Here is a 23,694-nt window from a genome sequence, read left to right on the forward strand (position 1 = left end):
CAGTCAGGTGAAAAAAAGCCCAAAAGGTTTATAACTAAATTTGACTCCCTGGGGGAGGGTATGTGAGAATAATCGGCCTGCTGTCCTCGGAGAACACCAGAAGGTCTTCTTATTCTCACATCCGGGAATATCTAGCTACCAGGCTCACTGAAAACAAGAAAACTAGGAAAATTTAATCTCAAAACAATGAAGCTAAAATGTCAATCAACCTGAAACTATATACATACTAGCTGTGTAGGTGCAGCCTGGAACAGAATAAAACAGGGCCTAGGAAGGTGGAGTTGGATTGTAGACACCTAACAAATTCTGCAAAACTGCCTGTCTGAACCAACTGTCGCATCGGATATCCTGATCCAGACAATACTGGGATGTGAATGTGTGGACTGAAGACCATGTTGCACCCTTGCAAATCTCCTCTATGAAGGCCGATCTCAAGTGGGCTACCGATGTAGCCATGGATCTGACACTGTGAGCCGTGACATGTCCCTCAAGAGTCAGCCCTGCCTGTGCATAAGCAAAGGAAATGCAATCTGCTATCCAATTTGAAAGTGTGCGCTTGACGATGGCCACCCCCAACCTGTTGGGGACAAAAGAAATGAAAACCTGGGTGGACTGTTTGTGAGCTTGAGTCTGCTCCAGATAGCAGGCTGAGGCTCACTTGCAGTCTAAAGTATGCAGTACACTTTTGCCAGGATGGGCATGAGGTTTTGGGAAAAATGTTGGCAGAACAACTGACAGGTTAAGATGGAACTCCAACACTACCTTAGGAAGGAACTCAGGAAGCGTGCGGAGGACTAATCTGTTGTGATGAAATTTAGTATATGGTGGATGAGCTACCAGGGCCTGAAGCTCACGACTTTGCAAGCTGAAGTGACTGCCACCAGAAACAAAACTTTCTAGGTCCAAAATTTCAGTTGAGAAGTATCCAGAGGCTCAAAAGGAGCTGGGTGAGAACTATGTTAATATCTCATGACACAGTGCGAGGTTTGGTAGTAGGATTAATTAACAAACCTCTCATGAAGGCTGAACAGAGGTGGACTCACCTCTCTCATGGTGATAAGCGCCAACTAAACTGAGATGAACCCTTACAGAGTTGGTTTCTAAACCAGACTCATAGTTGCTTGTACAACAAGAAAGGGATCTAAGGCCTTACCCTCACACCAGATGGCAAACCTTCTCCATTTAGAAGAGTAACATCTCTTAGTGGAATAGTTCCTGGAAGCTAGAAAGATACGGGAGATACCCTCAGGCAATCAGAGGGGTTTGAGTTCTATGCTCTCAACATCCAAACTGTGAGGGCCAGAGATTGGAGGTTGGGGTACAGAAGGGAACAGTTGTTCTGCACGATGAGGATCAGAAAACAAGCCAATCTCCATGGATTTTCAGAAGACAACTCCAGAAGAAGAGGGAGAGCCTGGGGCAGAATTCAAGGGGCTTTGTTGTTGAGATGAGTGGCAAAAAGATCCACAGAGGGGGGTGCCCCACTCTCTGAAGATCTGGGTTACGCCCATGCTGAGAGACCACTCGTGCAGTTGCAATATCCTGCTCAATCTGTCTGCCAGACAGTTGTTCGAGCTTATGAAAGACACTCTCAGTGGGCAATTTGGGCATCTCTGACGCCAATTTAGTGTGCAGCCGAGATGGACTATTTGAAGAACCCACTGGTTGAAGGTTACAAGGGGCTATCTGTGCTGGTAATAGGTGAGCCTCCCTCCGATCGGTAGGCCATCTGGGACGGATATTCTTTGAGTGGCTATGCTCTGCTGCAGCTAGTCAAAAGCCAGTGCCTTGTTTTGACTGGGGAGCCAACTTGGACTTCTGAGGACAGGGCTTGTGAGGCCTGGGACACTGGGCCTGAGTAGCCTGAGTGAAGCGAGCGGGAGGAGAGAACCTATACCTTTGAGAGTAATAGGAATGCTGCCTAGACCTGGTCGAAATTCTTCTTATTGAAGAAGATGCAGATGGAGGATGCTGGGAGAGTGTGGATAGTATCCGTATGTTTCTTAATGAGGTCAGCAACCTCTTCCACTTTCTCTCCAAACAAACTGTCCACTTGGCATGGCACATCCACCAATCTCTCTTGAACCGCTGGTTCCAGGTCAGAGACATGCAGCCAGAAGAGTCTGCGCATTCCCACACCCATTCCAGAGAGTCTGGACACAATATCAAAAGTATCATAGGCGCCCCGGCCAGATAATGCCTATTATCTGCTTGTGGCTAGCTGGCAAAGCTCTGCGGCCTGCTCCAAAGAGAGAGAGTCTGCCAGAGTCAGTACACTGTTCACCAGAGACTCCAAGTAAAGACTCGTGTAGACCTGGTAGGACTGGATGTAGGCAACAAGCATCGAGGCCAGTAAAGTCTTTCTTCCAAATGAATCCAAAGTCCTGACCTCTCATCCCGGGGATGCCGAGGTGTGAGACTGAGAACTCTTGGCCCATTCAAGAGCAGATTTGACCACCATGGAGTTGTGCAGCAATTGTGCCTTCTCAAATTCGGAATCCTTCTGGCTACGATACTGCATATCCACCTTCTTGGGTGCGACCTGCACTGTGAGGGGAGATTCCCAGGTCTTCAACAGCATGTCCTTAAGGATAGGGTGCAATGGTACAGTGACCATTTCCTTAGGAGGAGACAGACCAAGGTCTCTGCTTAGGACTCCTCCTCTGTCTCCAACTTAAATAGGTCAGCTGCACCCATCACAAACTCCCTCCGTTGAGGAGAGGTATTAGATGCAATTCCATATGACTCCTCCTCCAAAAAGTAATGTGGATCTTCATCTGACTCCCATGTTGTCCCAATCAGACAATTTCTCATACTCAGGAGCAGGTGAATAAGCATGTATCGACTTCGGCCTGGTGGAGCGATGTCCACACTCTGAAGAGCCTCGAGGTGAAGCCCTCCTCTCAGACTCTGGGGAAGCTTCCTTCCTCAAGGCAGAAGGCAGTACTGCCTGCCCCAACATTGACGTTGACACCCTGCAAGGTGCCAGCATTGAAAATCTAGGCACCAGCACCAATGTAGCCTCGGAGAGAGCCTGGGGCTGTTCCACTGTTGGCGCAAGCGCCTTCGATACCAACAGGGAGCCCCTGCAGCAACTGCGCCAGCTCTTTTTGGAGCAGGCTGCGAAACCGCTCATCAAAAGTGGGCATTGGCAAAGGCATGGTAGCTAGGGCAGATGCAGTCTGAGAAGACATCTGTGCCCAACTGATGGTGGGGACCAGACAACTCGAGGACTTGCACACTGGCACCTCTTCTAAGGAGGGAGAGTGCTGTTCCCAATGCAGACGCTTCTTTGGGTATCAGAGGATCCAATGTCCTGATGCTCCCGGCACCGTGTATGGAGGAAGACAGATGCTTATGCTTCTTGGGCTTCCCCCAATACAAACAGCCTCAATCCCCCGGGTGCCGATGAGGAGGCCGCCGAATCCGTATGTGTCCTTGGTGTCGGTTCCGATGCTGACTAGTTCCCAGGTCTGCTATCAGCGCCCACTGTCAAGGCAGGTGGCGATCCACTCAATGCCGGTGCACTCCCAGTAGATGCCGAAGTCGGAGCAGCCATGGAGGTCGATGCTGCTGGTGCTGAAGTCTATGTTCCAGCCTTCAAGGAGCCAAAAAGTTGCTCTCTTTGAGCCTGTCGCACCCGCTGAGTTCTCACCTGGGGTCATGATCTGGCCCAATGCACCAATTGTGTGGGTCCATGGCAGAATCACCCATCTACAATGGGCGCACCCTCTTGAAGCTAATGGGGGTCCTCTGTGAGACCAAAAAAAAAGAGTCTCAGTCAAATTAAACTCCTCAATCTTGAACTCTCAAAAAGGGTCAGTGTTCAAATTGAGATTGGGACTGCAGCCTCAACCGAAAAGAAAGAAAACTTAAAAGAGTAGAAAAAATAAATAGGGGAGATGAGGAAAAAGCTGAGAAAAAATATAAGCAAAATAAGAAAAATACCTGCATGGTACGGTACTTAGAAAAATCAAAGAGCAAAGCGTGAGGAGAGTACACCCGAACATGTCCTCTCAGCTCCATGGAAAAAAGAAGACCGGAGGATCTGTGCTTACATGTTGGGTGGGAGGACACCACTTTCTACTTCACTTGCTAGTCAGTGTCCGCACCAGGCTCCGTCAGACGACATCACTCAGATGTGAGAATAAGAAGGCCTTCTTATCCTTGGAGAAGGTAAAATTATGTATCATACCTGATAATTTTCTTTCCATTAATCATAGCTGATCAATCCATAGACTGGTTGTGTCCATCTACAAGCAGGTGGAGATAGAGAGCAATCCTTTTGCCTCCCTATATGTGGTCATGTGCTGCCGGAAACTCCTCAGTATGTCGATATCCAAGCTCCATCCGCAGGACTCAGCACTAAGAGAATTACAACCACAAAGGGACACTCTGCCCAGCTCACCACCGCCGAAACAGGGGAGGGGAATCCGTCCAGCTCATCCCCGCGGAGCGGGGGAGGGACACCACCCCGCCGATGCGGGGGGGATCTGGCTTATCCTGCAACCGCAACCGCGGGAGGAGCTGACTGACCCTACCACCGCCGAAGCGGGAGGGATACAAAGCTGCCCTACAGCCGCACGAAGCGGGAGGGAGCGCCGGCAGAATTTAGGTCTCAATCCAGCCCCGTAAAACGGAGGGGAGAGGAATGCAGCAGCTCACTGTAACACAAACTCGTCTCAACTCTTGAAGAATCCAATTGAAAAAACTTGAACACGAAGTCCTCCTGAACAGGAACTGAAGACTAAACTTGAATCTGAAATGCAACCAGAATATAAACAGTACAGATATCTGGGAGGGGCTATGGATTGATCAGCTATGATTAATGGAAAGAAAATTATCAGGTATGATACATAATTTTACCTTCCATATCATCATGCTGATCAATCCATAGACTGGTGGGATGTACCGAAGCAGTACTCACCCAGGGCGGGACATTGAAATCCCTGACTGCAACACTGAAGCTCCAAACCGGGCCTCCGCCCGAGCAGCCACAGTCAAGCGGTAATGCCTGGAGAAGGTATGGGCCGATGCCCAAGTTGCCACCTTGCAAATCTCTTCCAAGGAGACGGACCCGGCCTCTGCCATCGAGGCCGCCTGAGCTCTAGTGGAGTGAGCCTTCAGCTGGATAGGCGGCACCTTCCCTGCGGCCACATAAGCCGCTGCAATGGCTTCCTTGACCCATCTTGCCACTGTAGGCTTAGCAGCCTGCAGACACTTACGAGGACCTGCAAACAGGACAAACAGATGATCCGACTTCCGGAAATCATTGGTCACTTCCAAGTATCTGATGATGACTCGTCTCACATCTAGATATTTGAGAGCAGAATATTCCTCTGGGTAGTCCTCCCTACGAAAGGATGGGAGACAGAGCTGCTGATTCACATGGAAGCGAGAAACAATCTTGGGCAGGAAGGAAGGCACTGTGCGAATAGACACTCCTGCCTCAGTGAACTGCAGAAAAGGCTCTCGACAAGAGAGCGCCAGGAGCTCGGAAACTCTTCTGGCTGAAGTGATAGCCACCAAAAAGACTGCTTTCAACGTCAGGTCTTTCAGAGATGCCCTCAACAAGGGTTCAAAAGGCGGCTTCTGCAAGGCTCCTAGCACCAGGTTGAGATTCCACGCAGGCACCACTGAGTGCAGAGGAGGGCGCAGGTGATTAACTCCCTTAAGAAAGCGCACCACATCTGGCTGTGAAGCCAGGGAAACACCCTTCAGGCGGCCCCTGAAGCAAGTCAGAGCCGCTACCTGGACTTTAAGGGAACTGAGCGACAGGCCTTTCTCCAGACCTTCTTGCAGGAACGCCAACACTGAAGAAATTGGAGCAGTGAAGGGAGAAAGTGAGCCTGCTTCACACCACGCTGCAAAGGTACGCCAAACCCTGGCGTAAGCAGTAGAAGGAGAGCGCTTCCTCGCTCTCAGCATAGTGGCGATGACCTTGTCTGAGAAGCCCTTCTTCCTCAGACGCTGCCGCTCAATAGCCAGGCCGTAAGACCAAAGGGGGAGGGATCCTCCATCACCACGGGACCCTGGTGCAACAGGCCCTGCTCCGCTGGCAGCCGCAGAGGACCGTCCACTGAGAGCCTGATCAAGTCCGCATACCAGGGACGTCTGGGCCAGTCCGGACCCACCAGGATTACCCGGCCCGGATGCTTTGCCACCCGGTCTAGCACCCTGCCCAACATGGGCCAGGATGGGAACACATAGAGAAGCTCCTGTGTCGGCCACTGTTGGAGAAGAGCATCTACTCCCAGAGATCGAGGGTCCCGTCCTCTGCTAAAAAAGCGCGGCACTTGGCAATTGGCCGATGACGCCGTCAGATCTAGGCTGGGCTGGCCCCAGGGCCTCGTGATTTCCAAGAATGCCTGAGCCGATAACTGCCACTCTCCGGGATCCAAGGTATGGCGACTGAGAAAGTCCGCCTTGACATTCATGACTCCGGCAATGTGGGCCCCTGACAGCTGTTCCAGGTTCGCTTCCGCCCACTGGCATAGATTCATGGCCTCCTTGGCTAGAGGGGCGCTCTTGGTACCTCCCTGGCGGTTAACATAGGCCACAGCCGTGGCATTGTCCGACAGGACCCGTACTGGCTTCAACGCCAGTACCGGGAGGAACTCCAAAAGCGCCAACCGAATGGCTCTGAGTTCCAGGAGGTTGATAGACCACTTTGCCTCTGCAGGAGACCAGAGCCCCTGCGCTGTCCTTTCCAAGCAGTGGGCTCCCCAGCCTGTCAAAGAGGCGTCCGTCGTGACGACAATCCACTCCGGGGTCACAAGAGGCATTCCTGCAGACAACTTGTCTGTCTTCAGCCACCAGCTCAGCGCTTTGCGCACGGGTGGTTCCAAGGGAAGGCGCACAGTATAATCCTCCGACACTGGAGTCCAGCGCTGCAGCAGAGAGAGTTGCAGTGGTCTCATATGAGCCCGGGCCCAGGGCACTACTTCCATCGTGGCCGTCATAGAGCCCAACAGCTGCACATAGTCCCAAGCCCGAAGAGGAGAGGCTACTAGGAACTGGTCCACCTGAGCCTGAAGTTTGACAATCCGATTGTCCGGCAGGAACACTCTGCCCACTTGGGTGTCGAATCGAACTCCCAGATACTCTAGGGACTGAGTCGGGCGCAGCTGGCTTTTCTCCCAGTTGATGATCCACCCCAGGGAGCTCAAAAGAGCAATCACCCGGTCCACGGCTTTGCCGCACTCTGCATAGGAGGGGGCTCGGATCAACCAGTCGTCCAGATAAGGATGGACTTGTACTCCTTCCTTTCGCAGGAAGCCCGCGATGACCACCATTACTTTGGAGAAGGTCCGCGGAGCAGTAGCCAACCCGAACGGGAGGGCTCTGAACTGGAAGTGTCGGCCCAGGACTGCAAAACGCAGAAAGCGTTGATGAGGAGGCCAAATGGGAATATGCAAGTACGCTTCCTTGATGTCCAAGGATGCCAGGAACTCCCCTGCCTTCACTGCCGCTATAACAGAGCGGAGAGTCTCCATGCGAAAGTGCCTAACTTTCAAGGCCCGATTGACCCCTTTGAGGTCGAGGATAGGCCGTACAGAACCTCCTTTCTTTGGTACCACAAAGTAAATGGAGTAACGTCCCTTGCCAAGCTGATTTTCTGGCACCGGAACGACCGCACCCAGGCGGATCAGATTGTCCAAAGTCTGCTGCACTGCCACAGCTCTGACCGGAGACTTGCAGGGAGAGAGTACAACCCCGTCTCTTAAGGGTCGGCAGAACTCTAGCTTGTAGCCATCTCTGATGACTTCCAGCACCCAAGCGTCTGAAGTTATTGTGGTCCACTCGCCCAGAAACGAGGACAGGCGTCCTCCAATCTGCACTGGGCCATGGACCAGGGCCCCGTCATTGGGTACGAGACCCTGGGGGAGGACCGGAGGGCGCACCTCCGGGACGGCGGTCTCTGCGAAAGGAATGCTGCTTGGGGGAGAAGTTCCTTTTGAAGGAAGAGAGGGCAGAGGAGCCCAACTTGCCCGGGCGGTACCGACGGGCTTCCTGAAACCGTCCTCTGGAGTTACTGGGGCGAGCACTGGCCCGAGCCCTGACCTCTGGTAACCTCTTGCCCTTAGACGTGCCGAGATGGGTCACAATTTTGTCCAGCTCGACCCCAAAGAGCAGCTTGCCTTTAAAAGGCAACTTAGCCAGGCGGGACTTAGAGGCGTGGTCAGCAGACCAGTGCTTCAGCCAAAGCCACCGCCGCGCAGAGACTGTCTGAGCCATGCCTTTAGCCGAGGCTCTCAAGACATCATACAGCAAGTCTGCCAAATAAGCCAAGCCCGATTCCAGGGCCGGCCAATCAGCCCTCAAGGAAGGATCCGAGGGGGAAGCCCGCTGCACAATCGTCAGGCACGCCCTGGCCACATAGGAGCCGCAAACTGAGGCCTGCAAACTTAAAGCAGCCGCCTCGAAGGACGACCTTAAGGCCGCCTCCAATCTTCTGTCTTGGGCGTCCTTTAGGGCCATGCCACCTTCCACCGGCAACGCCGTTTTTTTAGTCACCGCAGTGATTAAAGAATCCACTGTAGGCCAAAGAAAGGCCTCCCGTTCACTTTCAGGCAGAGGATAAAGGCGGGACATAGCCCTAGCCACTTTGAGGCTCGCTTCTGGGACATCCCATTGAGCCGAAATCAAGGTGTGCATGGCATCATGCACGTGGAAGGTTCTAGGCAGGCGCTTCGTCCCCGGCATAATGGCGGAGCCAACAGGGGCTGAAGGAGAGACGTCCTCCGGAGAGGAAATCTTCAAAATGCTCATGGCCTGCACTAACAGGTTGGGCAAATCCTCTGAGCAAAAGATCCGCGCTGCAGAGGGGTCATCCGCTCCATCCGAGCGGGAATCCGTCTCCTCCAAGGAATCCCCAAAGAACCGTTGGGAGAACTCAGATACGCTGCCCTCATCTACATCAGAGGAGACAGAGCCCTCTAAGGCCTGGAAATCCACCCGACGGCGTTTACTTCCGGGGGCCTCAACCCCTTTATCGGACAAGGGAGCAGGGGCAGCGTTTTGCATAAGGAAGGCCTGATGCAGCAGCAAAATGAACTCGGGGGAGAAACCCCCCAGACTGTGCACTTCACCAGCCTGGGCCACAGCCCTAGACGCACCCTCAACCGGTGCTCGCAAGAGCGGGGGAGAAACATGCTGCGCATCCAAAATGGCGTCCAGCGCGACACTCCGCGAAGGAGCCGCGCGGGAAGAACGGCGCTTAACTTTGGCCGCTTTTTTGCCGTCGCCCAAATCAAGGGCGGCCATAGCATTAACGTCTCCCACCTAAAGGGCGGCCCAAGAAGAAGCCGTCCGAGCAGAGTGGCCGGCCAAGATGGCGGAGGCGAGCAGCGGGAGATGGGCGTTTATGGCGGGAAAAACCGCCGCACCGGAGGAAGAACCGGGACACTGACCGGCCTCCAAACTGACACCCAACAGGGGCGAATCAGACTTTAAGACCCCCGCATCGCCGTTAGAAGCGCACACGCTGTCCGGGGAGCGAATCTTTGCGCCCTCGCCCTCCGACGCCATAGGCCATTGGAGACCGATCGGGGAACCCCCGCCCGCTATAAAAAGGTAAAAATTACCTGCTTCTCGCTCCGAGCTGTAACGAAATGGTGTCCCAGTGAGTAGCTGCAATAAACGTTTAAATAAACGTTGAAATAAACGCCCTTAAGGACGTCCAAAAAATTTTTTTTTTTTTTTAAACGGAGTCAGCGGGACGGGGGAGAAAAGGAGGGACCTGGCACCACCAGGTTTGCACTTGCTCAAGAAGAGTCCTCAACCCCAGGTACTCAACAAAACCTAAACATTAGGCTTGGAGACCTAGCCAGAGCTGTTGCTGTGTGTGACCACCACCTGCTGAGATAGAGAACATACTGGGGAGTTTCCGGCAGCACATGACCACATATAGGGAGGCAAAAGGATTGCTCTCTATCTCCACCTGCTGGTAGATGGACACAACCAGTCTATGGATTGATCAGCATGATGATATGGAACCCAAATTATTGAAATGATCCTGAATCGAACAGAGAACAGTCTTGGGTAGAATCTGAGCCAGTTTGGCGGGACTAATTAGCAGGCAAGGTCTAGGGAAGCTCCCTAGAATGCAGCTATTTTGGGAAGCAGTACATTGAGTGATTCAAGCCCACCAAACAATTTCACTTGATTCTAAGCTATACTTATTAGGATATTTTGCAATGAAGAAGCCCTAGGAGAATACACTGGTTAAGCATCCACTCTCGCCATAATACAGACATAGATTAAGGGTTCAACATCTCTGTTTCTCTTGTACAGAAAAGGGAGAGAGGTACACCTGTATGGGTTCTACATGAATGAGAGTTGGGCCCTCCCTTTGACTGGGAGCACATGAAGGGTATTGGTAGTTAGGTGCCTTCAAAGCCATCTTCTTCGAGGAGCACTGTTCCTGGGCTTGTTCCTGGAATCAGACATCTATTATATTGCAAAGACCAATAAAGTCATCTAATCTGGTTGGGAGGTCTCCCCCAGCCAATTCATCTTTGATTTGGGGTTAAGTTCCTAGTGGTTAAAGAAAGGACTACTATTTATGCAGTCCTATTTAATCGCTAAACCCAGTGCTGAATATAAGCGCTAATCATGAATATTCAGCAGAGATAACCAGTTATATCCTGCTGAATATTTGCGGTTAGCCAGTTAAACATTATTTAGGCAGTCAGTGGCTGTTGCTGACCGGTTAAATCGCACTGGATATCAGGGACAAGTGCCTAAATTATGGGCTTCACACAACTAAATTTCCAAACTTGAAAATAATTATTACGATAGCCATAAATACTACTAATACAAGAAAAAGCTAAGAGAAAACGAGCAGCAAACCTGCCTGAGACTTGGACCCAGCTGCAGAACATGGTTTTCTAAAGTCCAACTTCCATATAAAAAGGACAAGACAGACTTTGTTTGGCTGAGGAGGAGGAACAGCCTTCTCTGCCACTCAATGGTACTAGTATCCAAGGACATAGCTAAGCAAAGCACATTCAGCTCTGGCAAGCAACAGTTAAAAGCCTGAAACAGACACATTTGGGATTAGGATTCACCTGGTACCCAATACTCAACATAAGGAAAATTTACCTGTAGAAACACTCCATAGCACGGTAGACCTAAACACTGCAAAGGAGCTGAACACCCACCTAGTTTGAAACATGAGACCTACAAAAAATGAGATTTGTTAATAACTAATCTTGATGGGCAATGACTTTAACCAGTACTTTAACACATAAAAAATATAGAAAGATATAGAAAATATTTTCCACAAAATGCTGCAATTTAATAAATAATTAATATTTGAGTTATTCATAGTTGCAGGTTGGATGAGGTATTTTTGCAAAGGTAAGAATACGAGGGAAAGGAGTAGTGAAACCAGCAGGGCTCTTCCGTGAGAAAAACAGCAGGACGATGGATTGAGAAAATAAACTTATTCTTCAAGAGACCTGACACAGCACTGTGTTTTGGCAAAGGAGACTACATCTGGGGGTCTGTCTTAAAAGATCACTGAAAACCCATCTTGAAAAAGACACAATTCTGAAACAACCAGGAATCTACATAGGACTCGTGAACATAGCAATGCAAAAAATAAGTTAAGGTCCTCTGCTTTTGCGGTGCCCCCTTAAAGCTAAGAATATGTCAGGTTCAAGCTAACATTGTATCTAGTTGGTTTGTGTCATCCATTATGACTGATGATGATATAAAAGGTAAAATTAGTTCTTACCTGATAATTTTCTTTCCATTAGTCCCAACAGATCAATCCAGAGACTTGTGGGTTATGTCCCTCTACCAGCAGGCGGAGATAGAGAGAACTTCAGAGGTTTACTATATGTGGTCATGTGCAGTCACCTTAACTTCAAAACCGCTATGCCCACATCTGCCAATCTAAAAATGGCGAGTCTTCTTATGGTACCTTTCTATGGTCCAGAGCAAAGCAAGAAGCAAAGAGTTGACCAATGGAACTCGCTGGTCACTTCCAAATAGTATAGGAGTATATGGTGACCATCCAAGAAGCGGGAAGAGAAAAAGATGGAAAGGGATGGAAGGCAGAAACCACCGTATGCAGAAAAGACAGCACTGTGCGCCCGTCACCAATAGAAATCCACAGGATCTCAAACAGATGACGTTGGGAGTTCCGAGAACCTGCCTGGACTGGATTGCTAAAGAAAACTAGGCTGCCCAGGACGATAGCCCTGGTGTCGTAAAGATAAGGGCGAGCCTGACCCAACCGAAAAGAACTTGTAGACATGTCCTCAGGAAGACGTTGAGTCTATAAGTCACCCAGGTCTTCCACCAACTTCATGGAGTCCTCAAACAATAGTTGCCCTGAAAAGTGAGCTGAACCAGCCATCATTAGAACCTGCATTCACCACCCAGCAGCGCAACCACATCAAACGGCAGGCTGTGACTGCCACAAATGTCTGTTTATTTGACACCCAAAACAAATCATACAAGAAAACTGGCAAATAAGCCTGCTTCAACTACATATGGCAAGTGAGGAGGCAGTTGACTGCCTTCTGGAAGGGATCTGAAATCTGCTGCCGCCAGCTACGGCATAGCCTAGCAGCCTACAAGCTGCAGATAGCCACCTTCAGGGAGACAGAACTGAAATATCAGCAAAAAGCTGTGTTGAAATCACCCATTGAGACTAAGTTGGCTTGAAGGGAACCATAGAGATGGGGACCAAAGCAGAGAAGGAACCCCTGAAGTGGTCTGATACGACTCAGGCCCATGGGGGAATGTCCAAAAAAGAGAACCTTGTGCCCATAACTTGAACCTATTCCCATATCCTGGACTTGGTAGAGAAAGTAAAACCTGTCTTGGGTTGGCACCTGTTGCTGAGGAGCAAAAGAAAGAAAGGACTTCCCAAGCCTATATGGAACAGAACTCCCCAATAAGCCAAGATTTGTAAGGGAAACAACTGACTCTTGGTGACACTGATTACCAATCCTAAGGACTGAAGACGAGTAGGTATCTTGGATAGAATTTGCAGAGTCTCTTGATAGAGAGAGCCGCAAATCAGCCAGTCACGAGGTATGGCTGAACCTGCAATCCATCCTCACGAAGGAAAGCTGCCACCATGACCTTGCAAAAGTGTCCTCGGCAACATGGAAAGGCTGAATGACATGGTCATAAATCGCTAAGATCCCTCTGCAGCAAGGAGCACTGGGAATATGAAACTAAGTTTCCTTGAGGTTGGAGGCTAGAAACTCTCCCCACCAGACAGAACTATTATACACTGCAAGGTTCCCATTGTGAAAAGCTGAACCGTAAACACCCTAGACTCTTATGATGTTCAAACTCAGCTGGAAGGAAGCTCCCTGGTTAGAACTACAAAGCAAAGGGAACAACTTCCCATTCCCCAATTGCAATTGGGGACAGACTCGACTGTGCCTAAAGGAAGAAACGTTGGCAAGGCGGCAAGAACTGCCTGACAGCGTTTGAGCTTGCATGTAGACTCCAAGAAAAATCTGTAGTGAAGTCCAGGTTGTAACTGTGCAATAGAAAAACTAAGACACATCTGAGCTGAGGTAATCTTGGTCCACTCCTCCTGAAACCAGTACAGGAGTCCTGCCTAAGGAGTGAACTGAGATTCCATCATTGGAAGATGCAGCAGGCATAGGTTGACCTGGAGTTGAAACAGAGCTCATTCTATCAGCAGCCAGGTGGCTTGTCGTAGTGGAAGTGGAAACCCAGAAAGTGGTTTTCCTGGCCCCACAAAACCTACGCCAAACCAAGCGGATTAAAAATCATCCTTAAACTCGTCCCCTGGCAATCTCCGAGACTTGGAAGTCTCTCAGGTCTTTACCCAATGGCCCTAGATCTTCTCCAGTCCCAAGATTACTTCCAAAAGGCAGGTTGCCAAATGTGACTTGGAAGCCACATCAGTGGTCTGATGCCTAAGCCAGCGCTAATTTCTTACAGATAGAGACGAGAATTGGCTGGTGTGACTGTGCATTATAACTGCTGCGCATTGGAACTAACAAGTGCGGCTGAGAACCAGAGACAGCTGGTGTAGCAGAATATGGCTGTTGCACCATTGCGCACTACAGAAAGCAAGCTGCAGTGGGTCGTGAAGCAGTACCCCTAGAGCTCTGTGCTTACTCTCAAGCTGATTACAATGACTATTAAGCTACCTCTACACTGAAGTAGCTCCTGGACCACTCCTCATGAAATTTAGGTACCCCTACCATGAAAAGATGCCAAAAATTGTGAAGCGCTGCGTACGACTGGTAGCGCTATAGAAATGATTTATAGTAGTAGTTATAGTAAAAATACCATAGAAGCAATTAGAGGTACTGGGTACGCTGCAGATATCGGGGTAGCTGAGGCTAGTATGCAAAGGTGTGGCCAGTATCAGTGTGCAAAGAGACAGAGAGAAGGGCAATCTTTAGTACTCTATTCTGATAACTGTTCCAGTCATGTAAGAACTACTTGGCCAGGCAAGCAATAAGAGAGAATGAAATAAAATATGCCCCACTGGAAATCTAGCTGAATCCAGTTTCTAATAGGATGGATAAAACCAGCCTTGAACCTGTAACCTTCAGGCTGAAATGCCAGCCACCCTCCTCAATAAAACTAGTTTGATAACAGTACACACACAGCAAATGCCACCAGAGCAGTACACAGGGTGCAGGATTACCATGGAAACAGAGAGAAACCTGAAAGGCCTGCCCTAGCCTCAAAATGTAACATTTCTCACAGAAACATGGAGTCTACAGCCCTAAGCCTGACTACTAAACAAACTGTACTGCCATGCTCTGAGAAAGGGGAAGAGGGAAAGAGTGAAAAACCTACAGTAGGAACCCTAATCCTGATCCCTTTCTCCCTCCCATTAATGATGTACACACACGCTGAACCTCATTAAGGAGGGTCTAGAAATATTCTTAGTGAAAATCACCAAGTGAAGCACAGGCATCTCTACCAGAAGACTTTCAGATAGTTAGTACTTTCCAAGCTACAGCTTAAGGCTCTCGCTGCCACAGAACAGCTGCAGGGAACTAATAGGTCTCCGACCTCGCCCCTGGAAAGCTGTGGGAGACCCTAGGACTCCCACAGGAGTCTGCAAACCTCCCCAGGCCTCCTTTCTTAGAAGCCCTTAAATAACCAATATGAAGAAACTGGGAGTGATCCACACCAGTTCCCCAGTCACATTTCTGAAAAGTCTACAAATAAAACTGCCTGAACCGCAAGCAGATCAGGCCCCAGGGGAGTGCTGGGGCTTCAGCTTTGCCATGTGGAGTGGCAAGAAAGATAGAGCCATCAAGCGCGCACGCACACCCAAGAAAACAAGTGCCCTACGCCCACCAAAATGAGCTGGGAAGAAAGGAGCACACTGCTCCACGGAGTTGGGCTGTACAGTGGAACTCCAGCACGGGAAATTGCAGCAGCCCAGTGGCTCCCACACTGGGATCCGCTTTTGCTCTGCCTACTCGCGCAGATAGGATGACTACTCACCCTTTCTGGAATCACCTTCACATGCCAAGTTGGTCCTCACACCATTCAGCCAGTATTGCAAACCAGCATGACACTGAGGAGATTTTTTTTTTTTTTTAAACAGTGCTCAAACGGCATTTATTTATTTATTTTAAGGCAGGAGAGGACGCCGGAGCAAAAGAAACCTCAGACTCCTTTTAAATTCAGGAGAGTGAGAACCACAAACCCCAGTCAGGCAGAGAAGAGGGGTTGAAGGGGGAGGAAGGGAGGGACCTGGCACCACCAGGTGTGCATCCAAGTCCCAGGACCGGGACACCTCAGACCCCAGAAGCTCAACTAGACCCAGGGGACCAGGCCAGGAGCCAATCAATCCAGAGCTGCACAGATATGACCATCCACCTGCTAGATAGAGAGAATACTGAAGTTAAGGTGACTGCACATGACCACATATAGTAAACCTCTGAAGTTCTCTCTATCTCCGCCTGCTGGTAGAGGGACATAACCCATAACCTATGGAATATTCCTATGAACAGTTTGAAGCATTTATAAGTAAATAACATAGACTAGTATCAGCAGTGAACTTTTTTCTGGTTGGTTCTGCACAAGATTGGCTGACTGATGAGGGCAGAGAGCATTACTGTAGCACACTCAAATATGAATTTTACATCTGCTTTTTAACTTTGTAGGTTCTTCTCAATATATAATAAGTGTTTTTATGATACAAGAGACATCAACTGAAACCATTCCCTTTTGATTCTTACTCCTCTCTTCCCACCAGTGAAGGATGACATCTTATACTATAAGAAGTCTCACTCACAGCATCGATTACTAACAATTAGAAAAGTAATTAAATTTTATGAAGCAATAAAATAAGCTTGTTCTTACCTCTGAAAGTATCTTGTGAATGTACTTGAGTCTCTCTTTAGTAGGCAGAAGAAGAGTACACCTCTTAAATAATAAACCTATAAAGCACAAGAAAATAAAAGATCTATACAGCTGAAGTCTGGATCTTGGCTGACAAACTGCCTGTATTACCAGTAGCAGTGGGTACAGATTAATAAAACAAAGAATTTAAACTTCATCATAAAATGATCATTGCACACAAATCTAGCATGAAGTTGTTTGGTACAAAGTAAAGATCCAATGGCTTAAATGTAATCAGATCCAGACTCCTGGTGACTACATGAGGTCCCCCCATGGTTTCCTTGACATGATACAGGAATGTTTGCCATTGCCTTCTCTCAAGGTATAAACCAAGACAACAAGAAGCCACTTTGGGATTTGAACAAGCGCTTTTCTGTTTCTAGCTGGCACTGAATATCCTGGAATACAGGTGACAGCAAATTTAAAACGCTGACTGCCACCAGCTGAATATAGGCCTGTGAATTGTTTTAACAGGCGTAAAGCAAGAACTTATATTTTCCACATCCACTAGTAGGGACTGCTCCCAGATATTAATAGGGGAACTCTCCACTGGTCCAATTACACTGTCCTCTCAATCACAGGAATAGCAGCAAATGAAAACAAACTGCAACTGCTCCATCTTCACATACAGTACTCATTTATTTATTTAATTTTGTTATACTGCCTTTCAAAAAGTGCATTGACACGGTTTATAATCAGTCTAGCACTAGACCTGGATTTGGGCTGTGGGTTCTGGACTAGCCTAGAGGGACTAAATGAAAGAAAATGAGCAGGTAATACCTAATTTCTTCTTTCTTAGCATGCCTTTAGACCACTCCTGACTCTTGGAAAGTACCAAGGTAGTGATCTTCATGGGTGGGCTACTGCTAATACCATGGCAAACATCCATGCTCCAATTCCTACATTCTGATGAGCCTGCACATACAGTTTATGTTTCATGAAGGAATGCAGAGATGTTGGGGTCACCACCTTGCAAATACCCTGCAGGGGAATAAGACCACACTCCACCTAGGAAGCTACCTGACTCCTGGCCAAATGGGTTTAAGGGCAAAAGGGATAGCTTCCTTAATCCGCTGTAATTTGGTTCCCTTAGAAACTGCTTCCCCTTTCTTCTGGCCCCCCCAAAAAGGATAAAGAGATATTCTAATTTGGGTATTCTGGAGAGTTTGGGGGTTAAACCTGTTTGTAAAAATTGAAAGTAATTTGTTTCTGGTTTATTGTAGGGTTCTTTCCTCTTCATTGTAGTAACTTTCTGGTTGTTTTAATACTTTTTTGAGATGTCTCTCATTTACTCAATAAAGTTACATTGTTAAAAAAAAAAAAGGTGCTCTAATCATCGTAACTCCTCTATCCTCTTCGAATACAAGAAGAACAGCCTCTGACATAGAGGCAATGAAACGTATGCTACTCTTCACCTTCCTCTTGCCTTCCGCAACACCAGGAGAGAAATACATTGGTTGACATGGAAAGGAGAGACAACCTTAGGAAGGAAGGAACTGGGTTAAGTACCCCTTTTCCCACTTAGAACACTCTCTGCAAGACAATGCCTGCAACTCCGAGATTCTCCTTGCTGAACAAATAAACCATGAGAAAGGTCCATTAGCTTTGCCGTTTCCTCTGCAACCTGCAAGCTCTTCATACCTCCCTGCCAATTCATATAGGCCACCGCTGTTGCATTGTTTGACAACTTGTACCCACTGGCCTTGGAGGAGACAGGAGGCTTGCAGTGCCAAGAGAATCATCCTGGTCTTCAATCTACTGATTGAACAGCTGCTCACTATGATGTCAACCGAGTACTGCCCCTTACTACATTCATCTGGCAGTACTGGCACTACATTGGAGCTGCAACAAGCTTAACTGTCCCTGCCTTTAGATGGGACCAACAGGGAGACTCCAGGAAGGCATCCAGCAAAGGCCAGGCAAACTCCAGGGCATAGCTTTCTTGGATGACCTCTACGACTCACCAGTCCTCTATGATCTGGGCCCACTTCTCGTAAAAACTCCTTAATCTTCCAATTACTGCTACCGCGGAAGGCGAGCCCCATACCTACATTGTCCCTCTCTAGAAGAATCTAAGGTGGTCATATCTGCGTCTTGACCACCCCTGCAGCTTGCTCAAAAAGACTCACCTCTCTGAAAAAATCTGCCCCTCTGGGACTTACCAGCTTTGCCTGGGCGATAAAGGTGGGTTGTGATCTTACTATATTTGCAAAGGTCTTTGCAAACACCTTTCCAAGTTGGGAAGGTAGGGCTCCGGGTTTCCTTCCAGGCTCTGACTATAGTCATCTTGGCTACCAGAAGCAGAGTCATAATAAGTGGTCTGAATGCATCCCTTTCTAAACCTTCTGGGAAACATCCCAACAGACATATGTCCGGGGAATTTCTCCATTAAATCTTCATCCATTTTTGAATAGTCTCCTAAACTTGATCCCAAAATAGTTTACTTTTGGTACAATCCAACCACCGATGCTCATAAGTACCCAGCTGTCCACATCCTCTCCAACATAGATCCTCTTTATTCTCAAAGGTAGCCAAATACTTCTTCCTTTGGGGTATCTTCAATGGTTTAAAAGGCTTTTATTCCAGCCACTTAAAAAAAAACCACGACATGGCCATGTTTCGCCTCTCTAGAGGCTGCGTCAGGGGCTATAATTGTATATCAAAACAAACAAATTTATTAAATATAAACAAACATAATACAAAAGCTAAACACTCATAATAAAAATTAAAATAAAAGCTAAATCCATAAATCACATCTTCAAAACTGTTAGTATATAATATATAGTAAAACATTTTGTATATTCAACATAATTAAAACAACAAAAAATTTATTAAACAGCAAAACTAAAATGTTAATATATATATTAGTAATATACTTCAAAACAAAAGATTCATAAATACATATTAAAAAAAAAACCAGAAACCATGTAGTACTACTAAAAGCTAGATCATAAGACCACACAAACATTAAAACTTGCTTTTTGGGCTTTTCTATTGCCAGTGCAACTGCAGTTTGTTGGCTGCTGAATGAGGAGGAGTCACTCTGCGAGTGTGTATCCTGCTCCTAGTTGTAAGTATTTTTGTTTTTCCTTTTGGGATTTATATCAAGTTTTTGCTCTGGATTGATTTTCTAATTTTTATTGATGTCATGTTTTTTTGTTTATTTTTTGCTGACTTTACGTTGGGCTGTTTTCATTGTAGCTTTTATTTGACTAATCTGCCAGTGCCCTTTGGGACCCTAATAGGTATATGTCTCTTATTGTCTGAGTATGTACATTTCTTTTAATGGGTTAGCTATGATTTATGTAATAATATAATTTGAACGTAAGTTTTAATGTTTGTATGGCCTTATGATCTAGCTTTTATTAGTACTACATGGTTTCTGTTTTGGTTTTAAATATGTATTTATAAGAGTCAGGATTTCAGGATTATCTATAATGAATATTCATGAGAAGCAGTTGTATGCACTACCTCCATTGTATGCCAATCTATCTCATACATATTGTAGCCAGGTCACCCTTCCAGATGGGGCCAAGGTCATCCCTGCTTAGCTTCCACCGCCTTCCCTGAGCTTTGCTAGCCAGACACCTCACTTTTCCTCTCTGTCTCTCCTTCTTGTAGATTTTAAGAAATTCTTGCACACTCACAGCAGTTAGAAAACAATCAAAGTTCTTTATTGTTCCAGCTCTCTTAACACCAGATTAATCTGGCTTAAACACCTCCTTCAATCAGTAGATTTTATCTCCTAATGGGTCGTCCTCCCATCTTTACATATTGCAGACTCATTTTCCCCTTGACAATTGCAGTTTTCTGCTTCAAATCCCACCATACCTCCAGCATCACTATCTTATCAGCAGACAGTTTTGGTGATTAGGTGATGCCACATCATCTCTTACACAATACAGTCTGAGTTTTCCAGTGCACAATCCTGCTCAGAAACAATCTAATTTTCAACAGCACTACCTTTTGTGAGCAGACAGTACTGTAGCAAGTTGTGCTCTCCAGACTCTTCTCCACTGCTTTACTCCCAGCTTTCCCCAACTCCACAGCCGGGGCAATGCTGAGCCACAAAAGCTTTCACCTTGTCTGTCCGGGTTAGAGCAAAACCAGCCATTTCCATACACTCTTCCTCCCCTTCTTTTCCCACCTCCTCTTTATCATAAACCATATCCTCCTCCTCCCTAATCTCCCCTAGCTGTTCCTCATTTCCAGGATCAGACCTCATCTCCCAATGTTATTCCCCCCTCCCTCTCCTGGGAGTCCAGCTGACCCTGCACTGGCTTCTGGGGAGAGTAGTTTTCCTCCTTAACTAAAGCTTTCTCCAGCAGTTTGGCCCCTAGAGGGCGCACTGCTCTCCTAGCTGAGCTGAATGACCGGGGATCCTGACGGCTAAAAGAACCACTATCCCCCTTTTCCCGCACCAGCACTCCAGAGTGCTCACAATATTCATTGTAGGTATCCTGAAAAACTGACAGGCTAGGAGTGTCCCAAGGACTGGGTTGAGAACCACTGGTCTAGTGGGTTGAAAAAGAAATGACTTAAAAAATACTGCATCCTGGTATGTACACATTAAAAGATGGCACACCACAAGACTGCACCTACTTTTACACCACCTGCATGTAGGTGTTCCTGGGGGTATAATTTGGAGTGAGCTGGGACAGAGTTGCAATCATATGTATGCACCTATTTAAAAACAACAACCCACGTGTATACTCATAAAGGGCAGTTCTATCTTTCTATCCCTTTTTACTTCACTAACAATGGTACCAGACCTATATTAGACCACAATCCACCTGAGGCCTGTCAGATGCGCCTTCTTCCCAATGGAACCTGGGTGCCAGGCCTGGCCTCAACTTCACCTCGTTCCTCTCTAACGTCCCTAAAGAGGTCCAACTAGCCATGGCCAAGACGCCTACTGAGTATTATCATATCCTCTGGGATGTGGATGTAAACCAGGTGTGGAATCTAGACACTGGAAAAAAGGGAGTTGTCATCAGAAGTAATTTTGGGCCACCATGGCTCTTCTATGGTCCTTACACCCTATTCTGTAGAAATATATCTTACTGTTACCGAACTGCCTTTGCCCTTTCCAGATGGTATCTAGGCATTGGTGGGACTATTTTGTTTGTGGCTCATAGGCCTATCAGTCCCTTCCATACCATTGGTCAGTTACATGCTATTTGGCTTCCCTTCTACCTTTTACACATGAGATCTGCAACCCCCCCTCCCCCATAGAAGAAGAAGAATTAGATGAATCCTTGTGAATGGCATTTGAATATGTAAAAACCACCTCCCCCTTGACTAAGCGGCTTCATGATGTACTCTCCTCTACTGCTTGGGTATCTTTTGCTGGTTCAGCAGTTACAGCTCAATATTGCACTGCTATTCGGCGCTTGAATGCAGTACTGAAAATTACTGCCTGTCATCAAGGCAGAGTTCTTACTGCCTTACAACAGGTAGATGCTATAATGAAATATGTTACTGATACTCTTTTTGCAGTAGATATGTTGTTAGCACATGAAGGTGGTGTCTGTGGCATTTTAAATTCTACATCTTGTTGCACCTACCTAGATTCTAAATCTGCTGTGGTCTTGGGAGCTGTCCATGATATTCGTGATGTTGCCCATGTAGGTGCTGATAATTATAAGGGTTTGTTCCAGGGGAGTTGGTGGAACACCTTCAAATCTTGGTTTTCTGGGTTAGGTGGTACTTTTGGGGCCTTAATTGTAAGTTTTCTTTCCTTTATTATTATCCTTGTTGGGATTCGCTGCCTTGTATTACCCACTGCCTGTCTTGCCTTTGTCCCCCCCCCCCCCCCCCCCCCAAGCGTTTCTTTATAGTACAGAACAATACTTTCCCAAGTCTCTTGATCCAGTACACGGCTCTCTGTCTCAAGAAGGCTGTGAACTCCCATACCCACCTTGTATGAGGATGCTCAGATACTGCAATCTAATTGTAACCATTCTTCGCTGTTCCTCTCAATGACCCACTTTGTTTTCTGTCTGTCTTTCTCCTACCCTTGTAGGTGGGTCCTTCCCTCTCCTCACAGTATATCCTTCACTTCTCCCCTCCTCCATGCCCCATCACTGATGAACGAGACTTGTTATGGTTTCCAGGGAGAGGAGGAGTTGTGGGGCCAGTTTAATGGGCAGTTTGGGCTTGGTGGTCGGGAATACACGGAGAGCATCCCTCTGAGTGGAATTCAAGACTACCTATAAGACCTGTATATCCCAACTACCATGTGTGCTGTTATTTTCACTTTGCAAATCAAGGTAGACAGCAGAGTGAACTTTAGAAATTGTGCAAGGACAGCAATGTGACCCACACTCACCCTTCTGACCAAACAGGAACCAAACATGTTTATGTATTTAGCGCAATTTGTTGGGCAAGCACAATGGGAGAAGGGGAGAGGCGAGGTACAGATGGTATGGGGGTGGGAAGGGTAACAGAAGTTTGTTTAAGATTATGGAGAGGGACACACATCATGTGAATGGAACAAAACTCTTTTTTCTGCATTTTTGCTGACCAGTGCTAAGGTCATACATAGGGCAAGATACTGTGCAAGACAGCATAAGAATTTGATTGTGAACTTTGTTACAAGCTTTAGAAGATAAGGACATGCATATAGAATGTAATTAAGATAACTTTAATGGACATTTAGATTTTACATTAATCTTTGGGTCAGATTTCCTATGTTTTATACAGTTTGAAACCACATTATATTTAGGTAGCAAAAGACAGAAGTTAGGAAAGTCCCAGGGTTGAATAACAGGATGTTGTTGGCCCAGATTGCGAGGAAAAGATAGCCTAGTCATGTAACACAGGAATAAGGTAGGAGGTGAGGAAATAGTGCTTGGAATCAGGATATGAACTGACAGCTGATAGGATAGAAGTTTCTAATATCTGCATACGTGTAAGTAATTGATTGGGGACCAATGATAAAAGGATGTTCTGGAAGTGTAATTGATTTTCTATATTGTTGTATATGATGTACTGAAGAAAAATGTATAAATATATGACAAGCTAAGATTCGGGTTGGGGGGGGGGGCATAATATTTCCTCCACTGTCAGGGAGCTGATGGGAGGACATTGCCTCCCTGTTTCTTTTCTGTATTTCAGATTTGCCTTGTGCTTATGCAGCTGAACTAAACATTATTTATTCTTTTCCTTTGGAATAAACTTTATTTTATTTCTAAATAATTTATGAGATTTGTTTGTTTGCCTAGGTATACTGCTGGGAGCTGGGGTAGGGTCTGTGGGGAGATTGCCAAAAGTGTGATGATTGTAATCTGACCCGCACAATTTATATTTAGT

At 47.2% G+C, this 23,694-nt stretch overlaps 1 protein-coding gene across 3 annotated transcripts in view; it reads right to left on the reverse strand.

The window, feature by feature from the left end:
• FBXO47 (F-box protein 47) overlaps positions 1 to 23,694 on the reverse strand; it is a 250,634-nt gene that overhangs the window by 163,475 nt on the left and 63,465 nt on the right. For all 3 annotated transcript variants that reach the window (XM_030221122.1, XM_030221121.1, XM_030221124.1), the window contains exons 4-5: positions 16,342 to 16,418; positions 11,107 to 11,184 (exon numbers count right to left, since the gene is read on the reverse strand). In XM_030221122.1, coding sequence (XP_030076982.1) covers positions 11,107 to 11,184; positions 16,342 to 16,418 — 155 coding nt within the window. The remainder of the gene's footprint in view (positions 1 to 11,106; positions 11,185 to 16,341; positions 16,419 to 23,694) is intronic.

The sequence above is a fragment of the Microcaecilia unicolor genome, chromosome 12 (genome assembly GCF_901765095.1).
Source record: "Microcaecilia unicolor chromosome 12, aMicUni1.1, whole genome shotgun sequence".
In the NCBI taxonomy this organism is placed as follows: Eukaryota; Metazoa; Chordata; class Amphibia; order Gymnophiona; family Siphonopidae; genus Microcaecilia; species Microcaecilia unicolor.